The 26,714-nt window shown below is 41.0% G+C and overlaps 1 protein-coding gene across 19 annotated transcripts in view; it reads left to right on the forward strand.

The window, feature by feature from the left end:
- Positions 1-26,714, forward strand: part of CADPS (calcium dependent secretion activator) — a 478,648-nt gene that overhangs the window by 435,252 nt on the left and 16,682 nt on the right. For all 19 annotated transcript variants that reach the window (XM_030801932.1, XM_030801936.1, XM_030801937.1 and 16 more), the window contains one exon: positions 2,430-2,537. In XM_030801932.1, the coding sequence (XP_030657792.1) occupies positions 2,430-2,537 (108 nt within the window). The remainder of the gene's footprint in view (positions 1-2,429; positions 2,538-26,714) is intronic.

A 26,714-nucleotide genomic window follows, 5' to 3' on the forward strand; every position in this document is an offset into this window, starting at 1 on the left:
TGAGGACTGTATTATGAGAAAACTACACATGTTTTGTGCTGAGGCTTTATCATTTTTATTTTGATGTTGGCTCCTCTGAGGCCCCCTTTTCTTCTTGGTTCTAGAGTAGATTCTAAATGTAGGTAAGGCCGTGGAATGGTATAATATTATGGGGGGAAAATCATAGTAATTCATGTTTGTATTACAATATATGGCTTTCAAAACATGTTTACATACATTATTCTGGCTGATGACCATAAGAGTCCTTGGAGGTAAGTAGGGGAGCTGTTAGTAATCCTATTTTATAGATAGCATAACTAAGGCCCAGAGAAGTTTTTTTTAACTCTTCTTTTACAGAAAAGTTTAAATGATATGCACAAATTCGAATTTGTGGAGATCTAGTAAAAATCCATGCAGTGTCACTGAAGAGCTTGAAAAAGGAGGTGGAGAAAGGATTTGCTCATTCATTCTTGAATTTGTCCATTCAGCAGATATTTACTGGGCACCTACTATATGCTAGGTACCATTTTGTGTGCTAGGGATACAATAGAAAATAGGCCAAAGTTCCTGTGTTCATGGAGCTTATGTTCTAGTGGGATAAGACAGGCAACAGACAAACAAATAGTATATAATACAATATCAGCTATTGGTAAGTGCTACTGGAAAAAGAAGAGTCAAAAGGGAGAAAATCATGGAGTTTCTTAACTACGTGGGTAAGATGAACCACACTGATTTTTTAAAATATCAGAGTTTTTAAAACTTGAATGACATGCCCCTTTGAAGACGGTGAAACTTCGTGAAAAGAGAAGGAATGGTGCAAATATGCATCATTGTAGATTACTGTTTCTTCTAACATTTTGGGTTACTGATAGATCTGCCGCATTTGACTTTGCACCTTAGCTCTAAGATGGTTGCATGTGCCCAGGAAAAGGCCATATTGCCACAAGCATCAGCAGGGGAGAAATGGAAACAGTAATAAGTTTCTCAGGTCCCCCAGGTAGAGATCCCCATCCCTACTGAGAATGCCCTTTGATGTGCAGTTGCCAAAAGGAGAGAAGGAGAGAGGTGCCTGCTTAGAACTGATAGCTATCACTTACATCTCATTGGAGAACCTCTATTGTTTTGTATCATAAAACCGCAACAATTATAGGACCATCATGGAACCTGCTCAATCCATTCACTGAAAATTGTTTGAAAGTGTAACACTTGACTACTGTGGCTTTGGGTTGTCCTCATTGTTTTTCAAATTAATACCTTGTCATTGTTTCAGCAGGTGTTAAGAAATGTTACTAGCATCCCAGGGGCCAAGCATTGGCCCTTTGCTTGATAATTGTTTGCTTTGTATCAGGAAAAAAAAAATACAGTCCTACTGTTTCTAAACCTTCCTCATTTTCACCCTGGAAATTACACAGAAGTGTTAACTAACTTCAATTTACAGTGCCTGACAGTCACGTCTAGTAGAGAAATGATACTTTATGATCTAAGGTAAATCACAGTAATGAAAACTAATCTTTTTAGTTATTAGCAAACATATATATCTACTGTGGAAATTTGAGGGGTTTGTGGCCACTCTCCTAATGACCTATATTACAGTGTTTTAATAGGTTTCTTTGGAGATAACTTTGATTGTGACATCTCAAGCAGTGTGCTTTCTGAGTTTCTGTTTTTTTACTTCTCTACAATAAATCATTTCCTAACTGCAGGATGAACCACCGGCTTACCTTTCCAGAAAATCTGATTTATTTAAAAATCAAATCCTCTCCTCCTTCCCCTGCCTTTTCTTTTCTTTTCTTTTCTTCTTCTTCTTTTTAATCCTTGGACTTTAAGGCTGCACTGGAAGCAAAGACAAATGGTTTAGTGTCTCCTCTGAGTGAACTAATTAATTAGCAAATACTATATCCACTCAGGTTAAACTATACACACACACACACACACACACACACACACAATGAGACTTGGGTAGGAAGGGGTATAGATTGAAATACAATTTTTTTTACTTAGTACTTTCTCAATTTTTTAAAAGAGGAAAAAGGAATGGGAAGTTCCATCACCCTTCTGATAATATATTAAGGACAGTGGAAAACAGTATGTTTGGGTATTCTTCAATGCAGGTTTCAATCCAAGGCAAAGTCAGAGAATATCTCTGGGTTATGCAGTAAAGATTTATCCATTAGATAAATTTGCTAGGAAAAAATTTATCATAGAAAAAATATTTATAAAATCCTACAATCTCAATGCCCTCCTTAGCCAGGCTTGATTTCTGAAAGAGGAAGCAGTTCTAGTATCAATTCCTACCAGCCCAGGTTGTGGACAGCAATCCCACGCCTCCAAAGGTGATCCAGCAGAAGCATCTCAGAGTGTGTGAGGGCAAGTAGAGGGTAAAAGTGAATGATAAACAAGAAGAGTGGCTGTCTGAAAATTCATTTTCATGTTTTCCTGTTTCTTTACAGAAACCCGGGATGGACGTGGCCGACGCCTACGTGACTTTCGTCCGCCATTCTCAGGATGTCCTGCGTGATAAGGTCAATGAGGAGATGTACATAGAAAGGTTATTTGATGTAAGTAAATGCCTTCTCCTCCTTGAAAACCAAGGAGGAGACCCTCCAAAATGTGACAAAATAAGAGACAGGAGGATAAGTCACATTTTGAGAAAATGGATTGGTTCTGATTCAGACTAAATCTTTTCCTCTCCCTCTGCCTTAGGCTCTTATCTGTCTTGTGTCTGTTCTGAACCCACTCTGGTGTGGCAGTGTCTCAGTCCCAATCTGTGTGATACGTAGGACGGCACACAGCCTCTCGGCAAGCAGGCTCATTCCTGCACGAAGCTTGCAAGGCAGCTTTCTCTAACTGGCAAAGACCTTTCTTGGTCATGGTTTTCCTCCTTGCAATCTGGCCTCACTTTAGGGAGATATTCTCATCAGGGAGGCTGAGACCAACTCCCTCTCCTGGAGGTGGCGCCTCCCTGACACCAGCTGTGGCGTGCAGATGTGCAGTAAATGTCGCATCGTTATCACTTCAAAGATAATTTCATTCCTGGAAGACTCGAAATCCTTACCCTGGGTTTTGGCAAACACTTACATTAGAGTTGCTCAGTCAGTTGCAGCTGTAAACCGTGGTGCCCTCTGCCCACCCAGCCAGCTGAAAATTTGTGAGAAGCAGGTGTACAAAGAATGAGTACATTGGGCTGCGGACCCAGATCAAACTTCAGAAAATGCAGATTACCAAGGGTTAATCATTTTTGAGCAATCTTATTTCCACTGGGACTGCATCTGCACAGCAAAGCAAGCCACTGAGGCAAAAAGACAAAAAAAAAAAAAAAAGGAATCTGCTTCGGTCTCAAATTGCCTGTCTCTTTTAGGCCAAAGCAGATGGGGCAACCTAATTTAGCCAGATATTTTGTCTCGGGTTTCCACCGAATTTGCCAGTGTAGACCCGGCCAGAGTGCATGGAAGCTGATGTTCTTGTCTCCCTGTGGCTCTGAGTGTGCAGCCTACTTCTGTCTTGTGAAACGTGAGCTCCTCCTGTCCAGGTTTCCATATTTTTAGTGCCAATGCGAACATTAATGTTTTGGTCTACTGTGGAATGCGTGTTTCTATTTTTTTTTCTGTGATTGTGTTCAGCAATTTACATTGAGTTTGTGTGTGTGTGTATGTGTGTGTGTTTTTGTTCCACAGCTAAGTGAGCTCATTGTTGGCACTGCTTTCTGATTCTGCGGCTTCTGACTTTTATATGCTTTGTCTTCCAGCTCATTTGCTTTCCTCGTGTGTTGAAAGGCTCCTTTCTTTTTTTTTCTTTTCTTTTCCAATCATCCCCTTTCTGTGCTTGATACCCCTCTTTCCCCTGCATCACCTTTCCTCAACAAAACCCTTCTTACTTTTTAATTCCCACCCGTCCTCTCTCAGATAAAAATGGAACTTATCTCTCATGTCAAATGTTTTATCACATTATATCAAGTGGCATGAATTAGAATCAAATAATCTTCCTGTGTACATCTTCTAGCATGACCCACATCCACTGAGAATGCCTCATACATGCATAAAGCTCACCAGCGGGTCCTCCCCCTTCTCTGCATGCATGCCTTATATGAAAGTACTGAGCCTAGAATGTCCGGGGCACAATCACCATCCAATAGGCATTGAAAACAGAGACAGGCAGCACCCTCGGGTCTGCAGTTAGGAGTGTGGACACTCTGCCCATCTCCATTGAATTAAATTCCAAACCACAAATATTCAAGAAGCCTGTGGGTTGTTCTTTTCAATGCCTAGGTTGCCTTTTTTTCCTTTGATCAGTATCTTCCGATTCTCAGTTTTATGTGGCCCGTGTGTGTGTGTGTGTGTGTTACTGTGTGAGTGTGTGTGAATAACCAATGACCTTGTGTTCTCTAAAACTTAAATCTAGTACTGAATTTGATGTTTAATCTGCAGTTTAGCTTGTTACTTAATTGACAAATAATCTACCCTTGCCTCTCTTTTTTTAAAATTAGAAGTACAAGCAAGGTAGCCTTGCTGAACGCAGCAAGGCACATTATCTCTTTTGTGGCTCTTCTTAAAGGAAAGTGCAACCGAATCTTTATGTAAAAAGGAAAAGTGCAGCCTTGGCTAGTATGGATGGTAAAACTGGACTTGCCTGACTGTTGAAGACCACAGGCAAAATTCAAGCCCTCCAGCCTTTAATGTAAATTAATAGTAAAAAGAAATATTACTGAGAATATTTTTTTTCCAAAAGCAAGTTATAGTTAGGGACATTCAAAAATTCACAAGTACCTCCAGTCCCTTGTTGAATTCCACTGACCAGCATAAAATAGCATCAGTAACACTGTGGAAACCCCCACAGTTTAGTCTGATGTTGTCCCAGTTTGGTTTTCCCAACGGAGTCTTAGTTATACCCTCCTGAGTATATCTGATTGTAAAGGCTTAACTATTACAATCACTCACTGCACATCACTCCCGGCCCCATGGAAAACAAAATTTTTTTCAGGAGCTTATTTAGATATAACAAGTTTCTTTGCCATTTACTTTCTTACTTTCTAAATAACCTGATCTCCTAATTTACAGAATATTGGCGCTAGGCAACCTAACTGATGTAGTGCAAAAAAAGTTATTGAATCTGTCATGGATTTAAAACATTTGTCATTTTAAAAACCCAGAGCTTCTCAAAAAGCTTCATTACCATGCAGCCTTAGTAATTTAATTCAGTACTTACTGTTTTTCTATAATCTAGCAGCAAAACATCAGATTACCAACATGTTTGATTATTTTCGGCTTCTGTTTCCTCAAGCATGGTGTTTATTTCTTTGTGTATATGCTCTGCAAAACTCTTGTGTCCACCAAGCTAAACAAGGGAATAGGAATATCAAGGCAGAAGGGTCTGTGAAAGCTGCCACTCTAAATTTCTTGCTGCAAATGAACTTATTCTTTAAATCCCATTCCTTAATGATAGCGGTCCTGGGGCAAGTTTCTAAACAATTGGCAGAAACCTATTGAGAAAGACTTGTTGATCTGTGAGATTTTTCTTCCAAATCGTTGCATTTTGATAAATGGCAAAAATGAATAATAGCAAATTAACATTTTGAATGAAGAAAAAAAATATATATCTCCGAGATTGTTTGCTGTTTGGGGGTTGTTGATTCTGACTGTTGTGTCATTCTCTGGTTTTTAGTTCCTGCTGGCATCTGTCATTCAGAGGCATGTTCTAAGAGTTCCTGTTGTGTTTTTAACTGTGTTTCAAGTCTCAGTTTTATTTACCTGATAAGTCCTTTAAGTTGTTGCTATTTAGTATTGTTCCTGTTTTTGCCCTTCTGAGTGTGCCCTTGTAGAAAAGGCTGGATGGTTTTAGTGTGTGTTTGTATTTGAGAATATTTGGATTAATAGCTGGTCATTTAACGGTGCATTTTCTGCTTTAACTAGGCCCCTACCCAGTGCTCTCTGAGCTAGTTTTCTCTCTGCCACGTCATTGTACTTTTGGCTGGAAGTGGGTGCTTGTGGGAGATTATCGGCATAGCATTTGGGACTCTATATTTGATGTTCTGCATTTTTATCTATTTTATTACGTAACTTAAGAACAGGCTTTCCAAATTCATCTTCACCGATTTTTTTTTTTAACCAAGCATTCTCTAGGTTTATTGGAGAAATACATTTGGACATAATGTTGCCTAACTGGGTTGCTTTTGCCATTAAGATTTCTTTGTTTATTAATATAATTGATTTACCTAGTCTTTCTATAAAATACTAATGACTTTTTTGATAACGCACCTAAGAAAAAAAGTAACCAATCCAAGACAAAGTGCTGATCAGAAAAGAATCGGCCAACTGTTTCCCATAATATTTCAGATGTGCAGCTGGACATTTTTTATCTGCATTTTTATATTTTTTCGTAAAAAACGAAGGGTAATTGTATATTGTTTTCAGTTGCTGCAAAATAACAGTTTATAACATTTTGAAACAAAACATTCTGAGATTTAAAGCAAGAGAATATTCCAATGTACACAAAAACAATGAATTCAAATAGATTGAAGATGCTGAATTTTTAAAAGAAGATCAGACTGCTGTGAGACTCAAGTGGAAGCTTAGCCTTCTTGAAAATTATTGCTGACATTCAAAGAAAATATAAAACATGGATATGAAATAATCTCCATATTCCTAAAGCAGCAGCTACAGAGGAAAGCACAAGCTCAAGAAATAACTTGAAGACAGTGATTTAAAGTTGGAGTGTCCATAAATCATGCAGATGGCTTTTCCCTCCTTCTCTAGTGATTAATTCAACATCTTCCCCAAAACAAAAACATGCTTTTTGAAATTAGAGATCAGATCATCAAGAGAAGCACCTAAGATTTCAAGGTCTAAACAAAAATTAATTTTCTTTCCTCCTTGTACTTCTTGAAGACACAGACTGAGAAGAAAATCGGGATTAAAAGAGATGTGCTTAGGGTGAATTCATCTGCTTAAACCTCACAGGCTCGGAGATGAGTGATTAAAAAGCCATCTCGAGTTTGGATGGAATCCACATTGGTGGTAATGCCGCATCCGCACTGGCTTTCTTCAGGCTCCGTGTCGTTGTGAACCAGGCCCAGGGAACATTTGACTGGAGATGATACATGGATTATATAGGTCAATTATACACTTAATCTGCCTTCTGGAGGATTAAGTATTTGCAGATTGACTCTGCATTTGGCTTCTCCGTGGCAGTTATCAGATCAGGAAAGGGCCTCTTACCAAACTGCCTCATAAGAACTTAATCAGACAGTGTGGTCAGCTTCGGAAGGGGCTGCTGCTCGGTATGCTTTGCCTCGCATGGATTTTAATTTGCTGTTCCATTTTCAGATCGTGTATTTGTCCAGTTTATGTGGCAGAACAATAATTGAGTGTGACTATTTCCCTTGAAAAGGGTAATTTGAAACATGAAACCTTTGCCTATTAAAATATATTGGCTATATTTATATATGAAACCACGGATAACCTTATTTTAACAACCTTATTAAATTACTAAAGCACCATACATGTGAGCATATATCAATCAAAGTAGGAATCATCCTGACACTGTATCTGTAAGGTATCTCACCAACTGTCCAGGTAAGGGAAACCACTTCCAAAAATATGAAGTGAGGGGAGGTGCATAGGATTCACTAATACAATAAGTTGCACTTCTAAGGGGCTGATTAAAGAAAATCAAGGCATATGGCATTCTAGACACTGAGACAGTGAGTTATCTCCTCTCTAAGCAATAAGCAGACGTGAGTGCCCTGAATGGGACTTACTGTGCAGTGATCATGGGCCCTGCCTCTGGAACCTTCAGACCTGATCCTTACTAGCTGGGTGACCTTGAACAAGGCATTTAATCTCTAAGAGCCTCAGCTGATTCATCTATACAACAGGGATGATAATCGTGGAGTTATTATGAGGGTGAAATGCCATATGAATCTGCAGCATCGAGCTCTGAGGAAGCATTGGTAAGTGTTAGCCACCACCATGATCATCACTATCATCATCATCATCAGAATGGAAATGCTTTCCCCAGCCCTCTTTTTTTCCTTGTTAAACATAGTTTCATATTCATGTTAAGGTGCTATGAGTCTCCCCATCACTTTAAGACATTAACCCCGAGCTTGCTTAGAATTGCTTGATGTAGAGCAGCCTGGTACCTTTTTTACTTTTTGTAAAACATCTTTCTGAAACAGGCAAAATAATGATGGTCAGGAGTGGGGCTTTGAAGTAAGAGAGACAGAAGGAGGAAACTTGGTTTTGCCACTTTCGAGCTTTCTAACCTGGGGTCAATTATTTCACTTCCCTGAGCCTCAATTTCCCCATCTGTAAAGAAACTGGCTTCTTACAGTTTTCGTGAGGACTAAATGATATAATGAATGTAGACAGACATAGTTAAAAATTCAAGGAGTGTTTTATCATCATCATCCTTATCATCTCATAGAACTACTTGTTCCTTCAAGTGATTTTGAAATAACCTAGCTCTACCCCCTCAACAAAACTACACTGCATTGCCAAATAAATCAGAATTAACCTTCGGAACTTCAGGGTTTTGGGGGGTGGGGGCAGAGAGAGGGAGGGAGTAATTAATACCTTTTACTATTAAGATGCGGTATATGTATATTGTAGACATTTAGAAAATATAGCTAACCAAAAAATAAGAAGATTAAAATGTTGTGTTCTCAGCACCCGCACATTATTATCGGTGGGTTTTTTTTTAATCTTTTTCTATATCATTATATATATATATTATGTACTTTTTTTCTAAAATGAGTAAGCAAAAAAATTGCTTTTTAGAGTTAATGATCACTATTTCCCATGCCAGTAAATGTTCCTCTAATATACTGTATTCAAAATTCCCCACTTGTCCCCAAAATATTCTTTACAGCTGGTTTGTGCAAACCAGGATTTGATGCAGGGCAAGGTTGTGATGCCCCTTAAATTTATTTTGAACCAGCACTGGCCCTTTTTTCATGATCTTGACTTGTTATAGGGACTGCCGTGCCAATTGTTCTGCAGACTGGAGGAGTTTATTACTATCTAAACATAGAACTGATTTGCTGAGAAAAAAAAAAAATCAAGCTGAATTCAACCAAGTAGTTCTTTTAAACATAATTAGTAACTTAGCAGAATTCAACCAGGGTTTTTTTTTAAGCTGTTCTCTGTATGTAAGGAAAACTTCTGAAGCTAGTTTAAAAAAAAGAGATTGAGGAGGGGCTAAACTGTAAGAAACTCACAGAGGCCAGAGTACAAGGTGGCCATGTGAAGACGTACAGAGATTTTATCTACTGGAATAAGGCACAGCTATCTGAGCTGGGTGGGTAAATCAGAGGGTCACAGTCCAGCATTTCTTGCGTCGCTGTAACTGCTTTGAAGTCTTAGACTGGTGACTTTGACACACACATGCCAATACTATTGGGAAGGGTCCTTTTTTAATTCTACTGGGATTTTCCCCGAGGTTATCAATCTGAAATTAAGCCCTCCAAATCAGTCTGAAGCTGAGCTTTTCCATACTCTTTAGATCAAATTTTAATTGAACTGTGACCTCATCTCTATCCTCAATTATGAAGCTAAAGAGCATGTCTGCCAGGCTCCTAGGACATCCCTTAGAATCTGTGAGATTACATGTATTGAAACCAGAAAGCTAATCCAAATGAGCTGGGAAAGGCAGTTACAGGAAGAAGAGACAGTTGATTCTTTCACCTATTTTTGAGCCCCAAAGTAAACTCTGGCAGTTAAGTCATACCCTAGGCCATGTATTACAGCCGTAGAGTGTCATTTCCCAAAAAGAATACAGAAACTGGAGACAAGCTGGGGGGAAATGAGAAACCTATCACTCACCTTGATTGATAACATTACCTACTAAATATTGTTACATAACGGGTATCTATCTATATATACATATGATATATATTTTAAAATAGGGTGTGTGTGTATGTATGTGCGTAAGATATATACCTTATTAGGGAGTTAAGTTTCCTTGGCAGAGGAAAACCATGTATTCAGTCCCAATCTAAGCTCTGTTTGGATTCTTGGAAGTGAACCTCAGGATACTTCCAAGCTAAAATTAAAAAACAATCCAAGTTCGTTTTCATGACTTATGCCCTCCAGTGCCACTCAAATTCCCAGTGTCTTCATGCTTTCTCTAACTCCCACCATCCAAATCTGCTTTTAACAGATTTGATAATTCCTCTTCTATTAGGATGAGAGGAGATGAACAGAGTGTTTTGGTGCTTTTCTGATGCCCTATTGCAGTGAATAGTATTCAAATGTCAATCCCCTCTTCCCCATGGGCTTCACAATAACAAGTAAATGATAACAATTAATTCCTTTGCTTTTGGAGTCTTAGGTATAGAAACACATTTCCATTCCACATGGACTTGGGAATGCTTCACTCCATGCCTGGGTAATTTGAGCTTTCAGCAATCCTGCATACAAAAAAGATAAGGGGCATTAACAGATTTGGATTAATCATGTTAAATGGGTTATTTCTATCCAAAGGAAACTCAGGGGTTTTTTGTTGGTATTCTCACAGATTTACATTTCTGTAGCATATCTTCAAGCAGTTTTCTAATCTAGCTATTTCCTTCCACAGCCATTCATAGAAATAGATCTCTCTTACTTTCAGGCAAACCTTACATAAAGCCAGTCTTGAATTTTCTCTGGAGCTTGTAGGCAATGAAGAGTTTTGCTAAGTGTCTTTATCAGAACAGCTTTCTGTGTTCCAGAAGACATTTGGTGAAGACAGTTAATTTGTTTTCCTTTCCAGAGGAGAATGTTCCATTAATCATTCTAAGAAGCCAAGCTGATTGCTCTGTTACGTTAAGGTCACAGTATTCTTGTTAACATGACCCACACGATACTTCTGTGTCTTAGAACAGGGTTTTTTTTTTTCTTATGGCAGACTTATGGCATGGAAGCAGTAAGCAACAGACTCAAACACAGTACACATGTGCAGGTATGCATGTGCACACACACACACACGCACACACACACACAAACACACAGTAGCCAAAGCACATTTTGTGGAACAAATATTATCACATTGCATTGCAGGAGACGAGCTGTGCTAAATCCTCAAATACTTCTCATTTATTAAACAAGTAACTATTTCTCTCCCTGCTGGGCTCCAGATAGGCTATCAAAAGATTTCACAATCAATACCTAGATACATAGTTACTGCTCTAATTATTTTAATGAAGGAATTTAAATTTTGCATAGGTTCTTGTTATTCAAAATGTAATCCACAGGCCCTCAGCATCAGCATCATCTGGAAGTTTGTAAGAGATATATAGTCTCAGCCCTAACCCCAAACCAAATGAATCAGAATCTGCATTTTAACAAGAGTCTCTTTGATTCAAGTGCACATAAAAGTTTGACAAATAGTGGGCAAGATCAATTACTTCAAACTTATTTGCCCCAACTCACAATAAGAAACACATTTTACATCGCAACCCAGAGTGCATGTACACACACACAAAACAAAAGTTTATGAAACAATATGTGATGCAGTCTGATATTTCCTATTTTTTCTTTCAAAAATTTCAGTGTAACAGATAAAATGATTCTACTACACACAAATAAGGTTACAATCCTCAGTTTCAAAAACACTTCTGAGGCAACGTTTCTCATCCTTGGCACCATTGACATTTTGAGTCAGATAATTCTTTGCTGTGGAGTGCTTGTGTATTAAAGGATGTTGGGCAGCTTCCCTGGTTTCTGCTCTAGATACCAGTAGCAGCCACTGTCCTTTTCAAAATGAAGAAAATGTCTCCAGATATTGCCGAATTTCCCCTGGGGTGGGGGGGCAAAATCATCCCCATTTGAGAACCACTGATCTGCACGAGCTAGAAACGAGGTTACCACGAATGTGTACAGGTAGCCCTTCCCCTCTGGATGTAATACAGCCTTCTGCCGCTGCCATCATCACACAAAAACGTGATGAGTATGATGTAGCAACAACAAAGTCAAGCTTAGGAATTGTTAAAATGATTTCTCAAGAAGTCCATGTGTCCATCTGGGAGTTAGCCTGGGAGCCTGTGCCAGTCTCTGAAGGAGATTGTGTTGGGAGGACTCCATGCAATGATGGGAAAAGCTTGTGAGACATCCAGGACCCTCTTCTCCCCTGACTGTATCAAGAATAGTCCCACTTGGAGCCAAAGGAAAGAACTGGAACAGCATGTTAGATCAGCAATACAGCTTCCTACTTTGGCCTCCCTTGATTACCTCTCTTTCCTTTCCTTTTTATAATTCCACCCGGACCTCGATTTAAAAAAAAAAAAAAAAAAAGTCTTGCTTCCACCAGGTGGCTGCAAGTTATTTTTGTGTGTCCAAAAACCTGAAAAGAAGGCTCAACTTAAATACTTCATTCATTCTAAATTCCCAATTCAGAAGAGAACAGTTAACAGCCTCCTGTTCTTCCGTTAAACTCCTGCTGAGTTGACTAAAAATCCAGTTAATAGAGTCTAGTGATTTGCCTCCAGTGTGAATATTCCTGTATCAAAAGGCTTACAATGATAGTGTCACTTGCCATATTGGGCTGCCTTGACTGCCTTTGGCAGAATTTTCCATTCTGGCCATCCCTGGACTGAAGCCAGTTATACCAACAAAGCTCCAGGTCTTGCCCAGGATGGGAGTATTATTAATTACCAGATCTGTATGCCAACCAAGGTATAAAGCCCCTCTCATTATTTGTGTAGAAAAAAAAGATTTTTTTTTTAGAAAAGAACAAATAATATGTAAAGTAAGCAAAGTTAAATGCATGAGTTGCTTTCTAGTGAAATTTCTTTAAAATCATCTTTTAAGGAAGAGAAATATCACTCCCTTTTGTTCAGAAAATTCATTCTTTGGCCTAGGAAATCATCCTGTTAAAGAGAAAAGACTCAGTTATTAGGTGCTTCATTAGTTTGGGGAACTCTGAGCCTAGTGCTTCTACCGGGGGGGTGATTTTTGTCCCACAGAGGACTTTTAACCATGTCTGGAGACATTCCTGGTTGCTACAACTCGGGGGTTGGGGGCATGTTACTGGCATCTAGCAAGCAGAGGCCAGTGCTGAACCTCCTGTAGTGCACAGGACAGCCCCTACAGTAAAGGATGATCCAGCTCAAAATAGCAATAGTGTAGAGAGGTGGAAAAAACATGCTCTAGATGATACTTCTACCAACACAAATCATTTGTCTTTAGTGAGTGGATTATTTGAGTTTAAATCATGAGCATGATCTGTGGGTCTCCAGTGACTGTCTCTAAAGGATATTCTACCTGGTAGATATCTCAGAAACTTGTCTCAGAAATCCTTTTGACAAGCTTCATCCAAAAACATCTTTTTAGGAGCTAAAAAATAAAAAGCAATTATTAACACCTAATTTTGTCAACTTGAACTTAACACTCATCCGTGTATAATTCCCATGGAGCTTTAATGCTTCAACAAAAACTCAGATCTTGTCAGTTTGACAAGTCACTACAGCCTCCTTCTACTGAAAGGTGCCCTGTCAACTTTTCTTTTGTTTTTTTTTTTTTTTTTTTTTTTTTTTGATACGGAGTCTCGCTCTGTCGCCCAGGCTGGAGTGTAGTGGCGCGATCTCTGCTCACCGCAAGCTCCGCCTCCCAGGTTCACGCCATTCTGCTGCCTCAGCCTCCCTAGTACTGGGACTACAGGCGCCCGCCACCATGCCTGGCTAATTTTTTTTTTTTTTTTTTTTTTTTTGCATTTTTGGTAGAGACAGGGTTTCATCGTGTTAGCCAGTATGGTCTCGATCTCCTGACCTCGTGATCTGCCCCCCTCGGCCTCCCAAAGTGCTGGGATTACAGGAGTGAGCCACCGCACCCGACCGCCCTGTCAACTTTTCAAGGGACTTGTTTCTTTATATCAAGCAGATATTAGGAGCATAGGCTTTGCAGTCAGACAGTTCTAAGTTTAATTCCTGGGTCTGCCACTTACTAGCTGTGTGACATCGGGTAAGCTACTTTACCCTCACCAAGACTCAATTTTCTTTTCTGTAAAAAAACGTGGATAAAAACAGTAGGTAGCTTTTTGAATTAGGAGGACTAAATGAGGCAATGCCTCTAAAGCACAAACCACAGTGTATGGCACGTAGAAATGACTGCATGAATATCTCTTCTTATTGTTGCCATCATCAGTAGTGGTAGTGGTATAAAAAACCAACACACGGCCGGGTGTGGTGGCTCACGCCTGCAATTCTAGCACTTTGGGAGGCCAAGGTGGGTGGATCATGAGGTCAGGAGATTGAGACCATCCTGGCCAACACGGTGAAACCTCATCTCTACCAAAAATACAAAAATTAGCTGAGCATGGCAGCGCATGCCTGTAATCCCAGCTACTCCAGAGGCTGAAGCAGGAGAATGGCTTGAACCTGGGAGGTGGAGGTTGCAGTGAGCCAAGATCGTGCCACTGTACTCCAGCCTGGCAACAGAGCTAGACTCTATCTAAAAAAATAAATAAATAAAAAACAAGACACACCCCACACCATTTCCTGATACTAAGGTAGGCTTTGCAGCAGAGAGAAAAGTAGCAATACATTCCACACCAACAGGGGTCTTTACCAGCGATGAAATGATCAGAAAACATGATAGCAAGTAGTGGAGAGCTCAGTTGTGCCACAGTATCACTAAAGGAAATCTTTCTAAGACTAAAGTAATATCCCAGTGAGATGGAAGCCTCAAAGAAGGTGCCCCAGGAGGCAGGACTGGGCTTAATCTACAGATGTCCAGGATTTGGGGAGGCGAAAGAGGCAGGGGTCTATGCTTAGGCACTAAGCAAGGAGACATTATTGCTTCCTTTGGGAGTGTCCCTGACTTACCAACACTGTATCTTCATTAGCCTTAACAGGGCTTCTCCTTGGAAATATTCTTTCAGAAAGGGGATTACACTATTCACTTTTAAACAAAGGATGGCTTCAACCCGGTTATGATGACTCCAATCTAGGCATGTAGGTATCTGCTTTGTAGGCATTCACTGCTCGAGAATCTTGAGGGCTAAATTCTTTTTTATATATGTGTAATTTTGTCTTTTAATGTTTGCTTCTTAGCCAGGGGTGTGCATCAGAACTACATATGTACTTTTTCATTTTAAAAATATACTCATTCCAGTTGTACATTAAATATTCTGATTCAGTAGATCTAAGGTAGGGATTAGACGTCTGTTTTTAAAATAAGTTCCAAGAGTTTAATCTGGTCAAGAACCACTAATTTAGAGCAGTGGTTCTCTCTTGTGGGTGATTTTGACCCCTACAGCGCATTTGGAAATGTCTGGAGACATTTTTGACTGGTGGCGGGAGGGTGCTACTGGCATCTAATGGATAGGCAGTGAACATCCTACCATGAAGGAGACAGCCCCCCCATAACAAATAATTATCTGCAAAAATGTCAATAGTGCTGAGGTGGTTGAACCCTGATTTTAAGGATAAAAGATACTGAAATACATGTTTATTTCTTTTTTTATTTTATTTTTTTTTTTGAGGCGGAGTCTCGCTCTGTCGCCCAGGCTGGAGTGCAGTGGCGCGATCTCGGCTCACTGCAAGCTCCGCCTCCCGGGTTCACGCCATTCTCCTGCCTCAGCCTCTCCGAGTAGCTGGGACTACAGGCGCCCGCCACCACGCCCGGCTAATCTTTTGTATTTTTAGTAGAGACGGGGTTTCACCGTGGTCTTGATCTCCTGACCTCGTGATCCGCCCGCCTCGGCATCCCAAAGTGCTGGGATTACAAGCGTGAGCCGCCGCACCCAGCCAATACGTGTTTATTTCTGTTAATACCCTTCCTACTTTGTATCCTACAAGACTTTATAACTTTATTTATTCTGTAGCAACACTGTGGAGAGATGGGAAGAGATAGTATTATTTTCATTTTAAGACAGGAAACCTGAGGTCCAAAATGAACTTACCCAGATCCTCAGGGCCCTTTCTTCTGAAAGTATGGTATTTTCATCCCCACCTCTGAGAGCACTGTTATTGTCTACCTAATTCGCCACTAGTGTCCGGCGTATGTAAGCCTTCAATAACCATTTGTTAAATAGGTATTGATGACTTCCTAGCCCTGATAGTATTTTGTGTACTTTGTCGAGTATATTTTCGGTTTCCAATTCTAACTCAAAAACGTGAATTAATTCCTTAAAAATCTCACTGTGGATTTTTGCAATTGTCAGTTGATTTTTTTGTAAGCCTTGAAAATATAGTATTCTGGTTCATGTAATGGGTAATGAATTGCTTTGGCCCATTTGATTTTTTGGTGAATTTGAAGATTCATGGGAAAACCTTTTCTGTTCTGACAACTTTTGAAACAATCTTGCAAATGTTTTAGTTCTATTTTCTGTTTTCCACCTTATTGAGCATCTGAAGCCGAGTCTAATTCTCTGGGTCAAGACATTTTAGGACTCTCACTTCATACTACTTAACCCCAAGTGTCACTATCCAGTCTCGAAGATGTTAAAAGAGTGAATTATCAGGCCGGGCGCTGTGGCTCATGCCTGTAATACCAGCACTTTGGGAGGCCGAGGCAGGTGAATCACAAGGTCAGGAGATCGAGACCATCCTGGCTAACACGGTAAAACCCCATCTCTACTAAAAATACAAAAAATTAGCTGGGCGTGATGGCACACACCTGTAGTCCCACCTATTCGGGAGGCTGAGGCAGGAGAATCACTTGAACCCAGGAGGTGGAGGTTGCAGTGAGCTGAGATCGTGCCACTGCACTCCAACCTGGGCGACAGAGCGAGACTCCATCTCAAAAAAAATAAATAAATAAAGGTGAATTATCCAGAATTGCACTGCGAGTAAGTTCCCCGACTCTGAATGCAGTGCTCTTTCTGCCATACTCTGTGCCTCTAGAAGATGGGGCTACAGTGTTTGTCAGCCCAAAGCACATTCTGAAAGCTGCTCTTTTGATACAAATCCCAAAGAGGGCTTTTAGGGGGAGAAAAAAAAAGGCAGCGTTCTCCTAAGAGGAAAACAGCAGGAAAGATTCCAATTAATTGAAGTTTCTAATAAATGGCTGTTTAATAATAACAATTACAACATTTATTTAGAGTTTTTTAAATGTATATTTTCCTGACTGTACATTAGAGATAATAGCACCATCTTGTTAAATGTGTTATTTCTTTTAAATCCTCTTAGCAGCCCTAGGATATAGGAACCTTCATGATCTCCGTGTTACAGGTATTGAGGCCAATGAGAGCCAATATTCACTGGGCGCTATGTACCAGGTACTGTTCTAGGCACTTAAGTGTAATAATGCATGTAATTTTCATGATCTCCTTGTGAGGTAGGTTTTTATAGATGAAGAAGTTGGCTTACCGAGTGGCAAACTGACTTCGCCAAATTCAGAAGCCCGGAAAATAGTCAGTCCTAGATCCAACCTCTTTCTTTCTGACCACAAGAGTAGCCATGTAACTATAATATCTTAGGCAAAAACTTTACACTATTCAAATATTTGCTTCCTACCCCTAAAAGCCCCCACTATACCGAGTGCTATGTGTCCCAAATTCATCCACTGGGGTTCTTACTGTAATCACCATGTCCCTCATGGCATCAGCGCAGGATATAAGACAGAAATTGTGATTCTATGACCCTCTAGCTAGAACGTGGCTTATTAGTCACAGCTTGTCCACTAACAATGATGGGTGTTGCATAGCTAATCAGAGAGACCCCTTAATGAAAATTCAACCCCATTAGGGCAGGTCTTTCCCTGAATGTGAGGACATTGTCACTGGACTCAAGCTCTATGAATACCAGCAGACCTTGGTCCTAAAATGATCCCAGAAAGCACTTCTGTAACCCACTTGAGGGTGAAACCCCATCCTCAGCTGAAAGAGACTACAGCGCAGTAGGGAATCTTGCATACCATATATGCTGCAAAATCCACTTCTACCTAGGCCTAACTAAGGGGTAGGTCTCAGCTTTCAGTCTATCTCTCCCTCTGTGTTCTAAGATCTTTTATCCCATAAGAATAAAGTTTTGTGGTTTATTTGGGGGGTAAAATGATGGTAACACAATATCATTACATCCCAGACAGTTGATAAATGGTTTAGGGTAGCAGCTTAAGTTCCTTAAGCAAAGCTTGACACAGTGGTATTATTAAACAACAATGCTCAAGATTTTCCAGTGAGGGACTGTTGACTCTTTTAACCTACCTACATAGCTAAGTTTTCAATGGCACTATGAGGTTTCACAGGTTAGCAATACTTTATGGAGAGGGGAGGTGAGTAATCGACAATTATAGAATAACATGATTATACAATCTGTGCATAATGCAAATGGAGTTGCAACTAAATCATTACGTGGTCATTATCCAATAATGCCTAAGATGTCAGCAATGTGAAAATTTGTGATCAGGTATCACCAAAGTCCTTTCCTGATTTATTTCTAACCAAAGCTTATACTAAACAATGTGACAAGGTGATGAAAGAGAAAAAAAGTAAGGAAGGAAAAGAAAAGAGGAAAGAAAGAAAAGAAAGAGAAAGGAAAGAAGAAAGGAGAAAAGAAAAAGTGGGAGTTGTTTTTTCTCTTGAAACTTTAAAGAGCTTACCAGATAGATCGTCAGCTGTTAGCCAGCTCTTGAAAGTGGCAAATCCCTTCGCCATTGGAAAGTGGTCTATATGCATTGTTTCTAAAGAGTTTGTTTATTCAAAATATGTCTGGTTTTGGCATTCAGGTTGGGGGCTCAGGGGCAGTGGCTGAGGTCAGCACTGCGTACCGTTTAATGAAGCTCACTCTTGCCTGTGGTTTCTGAACACCATCAAATAGTGGTAACTGAGGCAGAAGGGTAAGTGGATGTGGACGTGAGGGAATTCTTATAAAGGCTCCCCACTTGGCTTACACAGAATTAGAGAAATGGAGGCCTGCTTGCATTTGTTGGTGCACATTAGAAATAAATTTGGGCATTCAACTTAAAGAACTCACTAACGACAAGATGCACAAAGAAATGCTATTATGTATTTAGCACAGTCTTTGTAAGCTTGGCCAGGCAAGGAGGCTTATCAAAAGAAATATGTAAATAACACAACCTGCTTTACAAAGGAAAAAAGAATAAAATTAATCCAAGACATTCGTGGCGTAATACTATTTTCTGCCCTCGGCTTTTCTTTTTATAACTTGAGACATGCAGCCTAACAGTCCAGCACAAACAATAGCACACTCCAAAAAAACCCAGACCCGGGGCATCCCTCCGTCCCTAGGAAAGAACTCCAAATGCGTCTCCAGCCTCACACACAATATTATTATGAAATCTGACATTGTCATAGCCAAATCCTTGGCTTGGGCAAAGTCCCCCCTTCCCCCTCCTTTGGGGGGAAAAGGGGGAAGCGTCAGGAGGGGTGGGGGAACGAAGCCAATCAAAGTTAAAATAAAGTCTCTTTCTAGCAAGACTACTGTCTATAACATGTTGTTCCTTATAGAAAGTGGGATATGGTGGCATTTGCTTGATTAACTTGCTCGACAAAAGTGACAGCTGCTGTGGGTGCATGCGGATAAGCTGCACGGCGCAGTTCCGCCTTTGTACATCTGTCAGCAAAAAGGGAAGAATAAAGAGTGAAAAGAGACAAATTGGTCCCAAAAGACACTCCATTCAACTTAGGAGGTTTGCCCCATTCAGGCGCTCGCTGTGCGCCTCAAGTACTGAGAGCTTATTCAATTTCATTCACTCTTTCGAATGAACCCACAAGTGTTTAATTTCTTATTCTGTCACCTCAAAAGGGTGGGGGGTGTGGGGAGGAAGGGGGAGGGAGCCTTGTGGACGGGAAGCATTGACGGCAAAGCAGAGTGATCCGGGCCTCACATATTAACTCATGGCTAATTTATGATTTAACTCTCTGTGCTCAGGCCCTAGACCCATCTGAACACTTCAATGGGGGACCTGACGCAGACTTCTTACCTCCTGGCTGGTGGATCCCAAACCATCTGTAGCTATCGAGGGCACCCAGCATGTTGAATGTGTATCTTATATAAGGACAATGGTCTGAGGTTTGTGCCTTTTACAGAAATGAGATGGCTGGCTCCCCAGAGTAAGGTTTGGGTAAGTGATCTGGCAAGTGGTGTGTGTGTGTGTGTGTGTGTGTGTGTGTGTGTGTGTTCGTTCTCTCTCCCATAAAGAGAAAAAAAATAGAGTCATATGCAGTGAGAAGTAGAAAGAGGAGAATACGGTTTCCTGAGAGTAAAAATAAAGCAAGAGGAAAGGGCGCCATTGGAGGCAGAACCCAGCTGTACATGGTGAAAACACATGTTAGCTTCTAAAAAGCAGCACTTTGTCTTTATTTTCCTCATTGCTGGGCCCCAGGCATCAGAACCTGTTTTCTAGATTCCCCTAATTGGGCAGTCGCTATGGACACCCAAATATTTCCTCCTAGGAGATCAAGATGCCCTCTCCATCCACCTGTGCTGCCTGCCGTGCTCTCCCCAATCTGCTGCATCTTCCCTCCTCCAGCCTTTATGCCATTCTGCCTTCTCTTCTGAAACCCAGCACCCCTCCCAGCTCCTGGACCACCATCTGAATATTGTCCGTGCACCCAGTCCTTGTATGTTGACTGCTTTTTGGAAACCACTCAATGCCATATCCAGCTCCTAAAAAGATCATGCTCTTGCCTTATGAGAAATCATTCCCCAAAGAGCTCATGTTCACTGAATTGAAATAGATCTAGTTTCAAAACTGTTTAGAGGACTTTGGAAACTCTCCTTAACCCAGTTAGAGTCATTAGGTCTTATTGTCTTCAAATTCTAGGATTCCAGACAGTACCTTTTAGATGGTATATTTGTGTCCTTTCACTATCTGCTTGGAAACCAGCTGTGTGGTTTGATGTAAAGCATTCCATTTACCTATTCACCTGAATTTTGTCCATGTAATAGTGTGGAAATTATGTACATACGTAGATCATGCTTTTGTATGTTGAGAGTCATGATGAAAACCACCTCAGCCCAGGAAACCAACTCCCTAAAATCAGTTTGAATTTTCCTAAGTAAGAACTTCAACTTTGGCTCACAAAACTCTAATGATTCATGACTCTAGAAAGTTTAATGTGTGCAAATTATGAAATTAGCCCTAATATGATTAGCTAACCCTGTTTTAAGAAGGCAAAGTTGGCACTCCACTTTATCTTTCCGTTCTGTACATGAGTTACTATCCTTATTTTAGAGTATGATTTCTATAATCATTTCTATATGGTATGCAAATTTCTTATTCAGTTGCTTACGTCAATCTGCTTGCGAATTAATGCAGTTCACTCTAAATGCAGTTCCCATACCTAAGAAGCGATCAGGGGAGTGGGCAGATGCTGTTCGTGAACAATCTGAATTCAGTTCATACGCTGAATCCTTCTCCTACATCTTAAGTTCTTGTATGCATATCAGAGAATAGTTTTCAGATAAATTATTCGCACTGCTCACATGGATAATGGGTGGTAGGATGTGCCACCAAAACTGGAATTTTCTTTTTGACATAATCGAGCTTTAAAAGATTGAGATGACTTGAAAGTGCAAATTCAGATTGTAACTATACATTTTCTCAAAACAGTAAGTTCCTTTGAGAGGATGGAGGCTAAAGGCATGGGGGTCCATTTTCTCAATGCGCAGGGAGGCCTATGATTAAATCCCCCAACATATCCAGAGAAAAATAGGCCCTAGAAAAAGGTATTGTTAACAGTGGTCAGTTTGTTAATGCCCAAACTGCACACCTGCTCTGGGAGACCCAGGTGGCAGACAGGGCCTGGTTAGAAGCTGACTGGGGCGTAATCACATTGGGCTCGTTATTTATGTCTCTTGAAGAAAGAAATGGTCTGAACTGAGAAATTCAGGTACATAGGAGAGCCATTCCTTTTCTCTTACATATCACAGTTTCCCGGTTTGCTTGCAGAAAGTAAGGGGTCAGCTTCTGATGTTTGCTACAAAACTTTTCTATGTAATGTGTCACAAAATCGAGTTTTCCTGATTTTGCTGTGATAGGTCCTGCTGTTGAGCCAGGGGTATTAAAGCAGCTGGTGTCTGGCCCATGTTCCATTTTTCATTCAGGATTTGACCATTGGTTACATTTTTTTTTTTTTTTTTTTTTTTTTTTGAGACGGAGTCTCGCTCTGTCGCCCAAGCTGGAGTGCAGTGGCACGATCTCGGCTCACTGCAAGCTCCACCTCCCGGGTTCACGCCATTCTCCTGCCTCAGCCTCTCCGAGTAGCTGGGACTACAGGCGCCCGCCAACACGGCCGGCTAATTTTTTGTATTTTTAGTAGAGATGGGGTTTCACCGTGTTAGCCAGGATGGTCTCGATCTCCTGACCTCGTGATCTGCCCGCCTCGGCCTCCCAAAGTGCTGGGATTACAGGCTTGAGCCACCGCGCCCGGCCATTGGTTACATTTTTATTTAATTTCTTAGACATTCCGCAGTTTCAGAAGTTATGTTGTGTACAGGCAAGCACAGATGTAATTTTGACATCTAAGTTATATTCTTTCTTTCAAGGCGGCAGGGCCTTGGAGGCTAATCAAAAGCGTTAGATAGAGGGGGAAGGTATATTCTGATATTTGGGTACCTTGAGTTCAAAGGTGGGAGGGTTTTGAAGGTTTTTGCCTTGCTCTTCATTTAACTTGATATTAATAGGGCATTCATGTAGTCATAGAAAACATTATTTATCAGCCGGGCTTGGTGGCTCACACCTATAATGCCAGCACTTTGGGAGGCTGAGGCTGGTGGATCACTTGAGCTCAGAAGTTTGAGACCGGCCTGGGCAATATGGCGAAATCCCATCTCTACAAAAAAATACCAAAAAAATAAAAATAAAAATAAGGCATGGTCTTGCACACCTGTAGTCCCAACTACTTGGGGTGCTGAGGCGGGAGGATCACTTAAGCTTGGGAGGTCGAGGCTGCTGTAAGCTGAGATTGCCACTGCACTCCAGCCTGGGTGACAAAGTAAGACCCTGTCTCAAAAAAAAAAAAAGAAAGAAAGAAAAAAGAAAAGAAAAAGAAAACATGGAACCCATGGGCTTCACAATCTCTGAAGACTCAGAAACAGGAAAAATACAATAAAAATTAAAAGCCAATTTATTACATATGAAATTACATTTCCTTTTCTTCCTTTTTCATAGAGAATAAATTCATATAAATATTATATACTATAGAAATGTAAAATAGGATTTAACAAGTCATTACTTCTTAAGATTGCTAGGAGAAGTAAATGAGTTTAAGTCATATAAACTGCTTAGAATAGTGCCTGATATATAATAAGTGCTCACTAAATATTTTCTTTTCTTTTTTTTTTTTTTTAAAGATACTAGGATCTCACTTGTTGCCCAGGCTGGCCTTAAATTCCTGGGTTCTAGTGATCTTCCCGCCTCAAACTCCCAAGTAGCTGAGACTATAGGCACATGTCATTGTTCTCTGCCTACTTTTATTATTATTATTGCTAGTTTTTTTTGTTGTTGTTGTTTGTTTTTTTTTAGAGACAGAGTTTCACTTTGTCACCCAGGCTGGAGTGCAGTAGTGCAATCATAGCTCACCGCAGCCTTGAACTCCTGACCTATAGTGATCCTCCTACCTCAGCTTCCCAAAGTGCTGGGATTACAAGTGTGAGTCACTGCAATATTATTAATGTCACTATAGAACTTTTTTCCAAATCAGATTCAATGAGACATAAACATCCTGAGAGAACTTAATGGGTGGCTCATGAAGAATAGTTCTTCTGTTCTGGCCAGGTGCAGTGGCTCACGCCTGTAATCCCAACACTTTGGGAGGCCGAGGCGGGTGGATCACTTGAGGCCAGGAGTTCAAGACCAGCCTGGCCAACATAGCGAAACCCCATCTCTACTAAAAATACAAAAATTAGCCAGGTGGGGTGGCACACACATGTAATCCCAGCAACTCAGGAGGCTGAAGCATGAGAATCGCTTGAACCTGGGAGGCAGAGGCTGCAGTGAGTCGAGATCACACCACTGCACTCTACCCTGGGCGTCAGAGCAAGACATTCTCAAAAATAAATAAATAAAATAAAATAAAATAAAATAAAAATAGTTATTTTTTAAAATACATTTGGAAAAACACAAAATTAAATGGACTTCTCTACTACAGGACTTCTCAGAGCATTTAATATGCTAATGTGGCACAACAAATCAGAATCACCAGTAGTGTTCAGACAGAGTACAGAATACAGTATGTACACATGTATTCACATATACATTCACAGGCCAGTGAAAAATGCGAAGCTAGAAAAATGTATGCTTAGCTGGGCACAGTGGTGCATGCCTGTGGTCCCAGCTACTTGGGAGGCTGAGGTGGGAGGATCACCTGAGCCCAGGGAGGTTGAGGCTGCAGTGAGCCGTGATCGTGCCACTCCGCTCCAGCCTGGGTAACAGCACCCTGGGTGATGACAGAGTAAGACCCTGTCTCAAAAAAAGGAAAAATGTATACTAATGTCACTTTTAATTCCTTTTTAAAACTTAGAGTTAAATCCCTCTGAGTAGTCATTTTGTCCTGTCTGTGTTTAGCCCACTGATAGGATAAAATAGCAGTGGTCCCCCAGGAAGAACATCCAGTTTTCCTCCTACCAATCTTTGACAGACCATAGCTGGAGACCCGAGTGGGAAACATAACTTTTCCTGCAGCTGGGAGGCTGCTGGTCTCTGATGTACACATGTTCTTTTCTTTTTATTGGGCATTGTTGGGTGTCTTCATGTTTTTGAAGGCGTTCCACAGCCTCAAATCCATAAACTTCAGAACCACCTCAGATTCAAAAGGTGAAAAGGCCCTTACTCAAAATTTCAAAACAAGTTCTTAATCTAGACGAAGAGAAGAGTCGACTCTATTTGGAGCTTTCCAGTCCAAGTATATGTCACCGTTTAAATAAATAAAAAGACACAAACTGTCTGGATTGGTTTAGCTGGGCTGGGAGCCGTGTGATAAGAGGTCACCGGTGTGAGTTACTATGGTAATTGAGTAGTATCAGCAATAGTTTTGCTCTCATGAGCATTAAAGCACATAATAATAGGCAAACAACAGTGGTTAAAGCAAGCAGGTAGGATTACTATGTTCTTTTGTCAGAAGTATATAATGTCTTGTAGTCAGTTTTAAAGACTTCTCAACCCCCAAATCCACCCCACCATCACCTGCTGAGTAATTTTGTATGCTTAATCTCCTGCCCTCAACTCCAAGCTCTCTGCTAATTTGAGGCAAATGGGTATTTCTGACATTAAATAGGGCAGCAAGGAAGCTCTGACCTAGAAAACCTGCATTCTGAAGCACTGAGAAAAATATTCTTTCAAACAATTTTGTTAAGACTCTTTTGAATGACGAAGGAAAAAGAAAAATAGCTTTCACTGAAACAGGAGGTTGCAGCCTCCCAAGGAAGGGTATTTTGCAGAACAAGAAAAAAGGAAAGAAAAAGGAAAGAAAGAGAAACTTGCAGAGCATCCCCACTCCCAACTTCCCCCATAAAACTTGTCACTTCGCATTGCCATCCGCTACCCCAACAATAGTCACTCCGTGCCTATTGCTAATTGCAAGCACAGCTGAGGCCCAGCGGGGAACCCTTGCACAGTCTCAGGCCTTTATACGAGGCTCAATCTGTTGTATGGCACTTGTTCACACACAAAAAAACTACCAGCAAAGGCAGAAAGAGGCAGAGTCACAGGTTTCTTGTAATCCCTCTGCCTCCCCGCTGACAGCCCAGCCCTAGAAGCATTCCTGGTTTTGTCCTCCTCTTTACAAAATCTGAAGTGACCTTAAGCTACGAGCATGTCAGCTTTTGAATGTCGAGTTGCCGGCTTCTTCAGGTGCATTAAGGAGTTGGGGGGGGCTACATCTGGCTTCTGCGTGTCTGTTTGCAGCACCCCTGGGGCGAGCTGTGGCTTCCTGTAACATGTAAAATATGAGTGCGAACTCAGGGTTCATGGCAAGGAACAGGAGGTCATGCCTCCATTCAGTTCTAAGTAAAGAAACTGGGAGTTTGCAGATGTTTTTCTGTATGTGTAATGACACCAACCCCCTCCCCAGCCACCGAGCAACCGAGCGCCGTTTTTTGATAAAATGTGCCACAATCAGTGTGCTACTTGCAGATTTATTCATATCAATTTTTGCAATTTATATATTCAGAGACAAGATTGCTATTTCGGCAACTTTATGTTGGATGTCGTACGTGTGCGTGTAGAGAAAGAGGGAAAGAAGTATGGGGCGGGGAGGGTGGGCAGAGAAAGAAAAGAAATTAAGCCTGTGCCTCAGGCCACCAGCTGGGGTGTTGTCAAGGAGACAAAGCATCAGACGGGAGGGTCTGTGTCCCGCTTTTGCCCAGCGGTCACTTCCTGCCCAGACTTGGAGCTGGGATATCTATTGCTTCTGGCCCAGAGGAAGGCCCATGAATGGCTACTTTGAGGGGAGAGTGGGTTTGTGGGGGTTGGGAACAATCCCCCAGTAGACATGGCCCAGGCCACTTGAAGAAAGGCCTTCCCGTCCTCCCTGGAGGTCAAGAACAGGTAGGCCCAAGAAGAGTTTTGGTGTGGCCTCTATTTGGGCCTAGTGGGGGGCTCCCAGCCCTTCCTTCCCACCTTGCCACCCTCTGAGATGAGAAGGGAATTGAGCCTCCTGCAAAATTCCCACTTGCAGAAATTTCTATTCCCAGACCCCAAAGCCTCACACTGTATTTTCACCAACAGAAGACATGGGTTGGGCGAACAGGGAGATTAATCCTCCCAAGCCTGGGGAATAAATGCTCCTCAGTGGGGCAGTGTTAATTGCTGAGCTTGGTGCAAAGATCATTTTGAGGCATTTAAGAAATACATGATTTT

This window comes from Nomascus leucogenys, chromosome 21 (assembly GCF_006542625.1).
Source record: "Nomascus leucogenys isolate Asia chromosome 21, Asia_NLE_v1, whole genome shotgun sequence".
NCBI lineage: Eukaryota > Metazoa > Chordata > Mammalia > Primates > Hylobatidae > Nomascus > Nomascus leucogenys.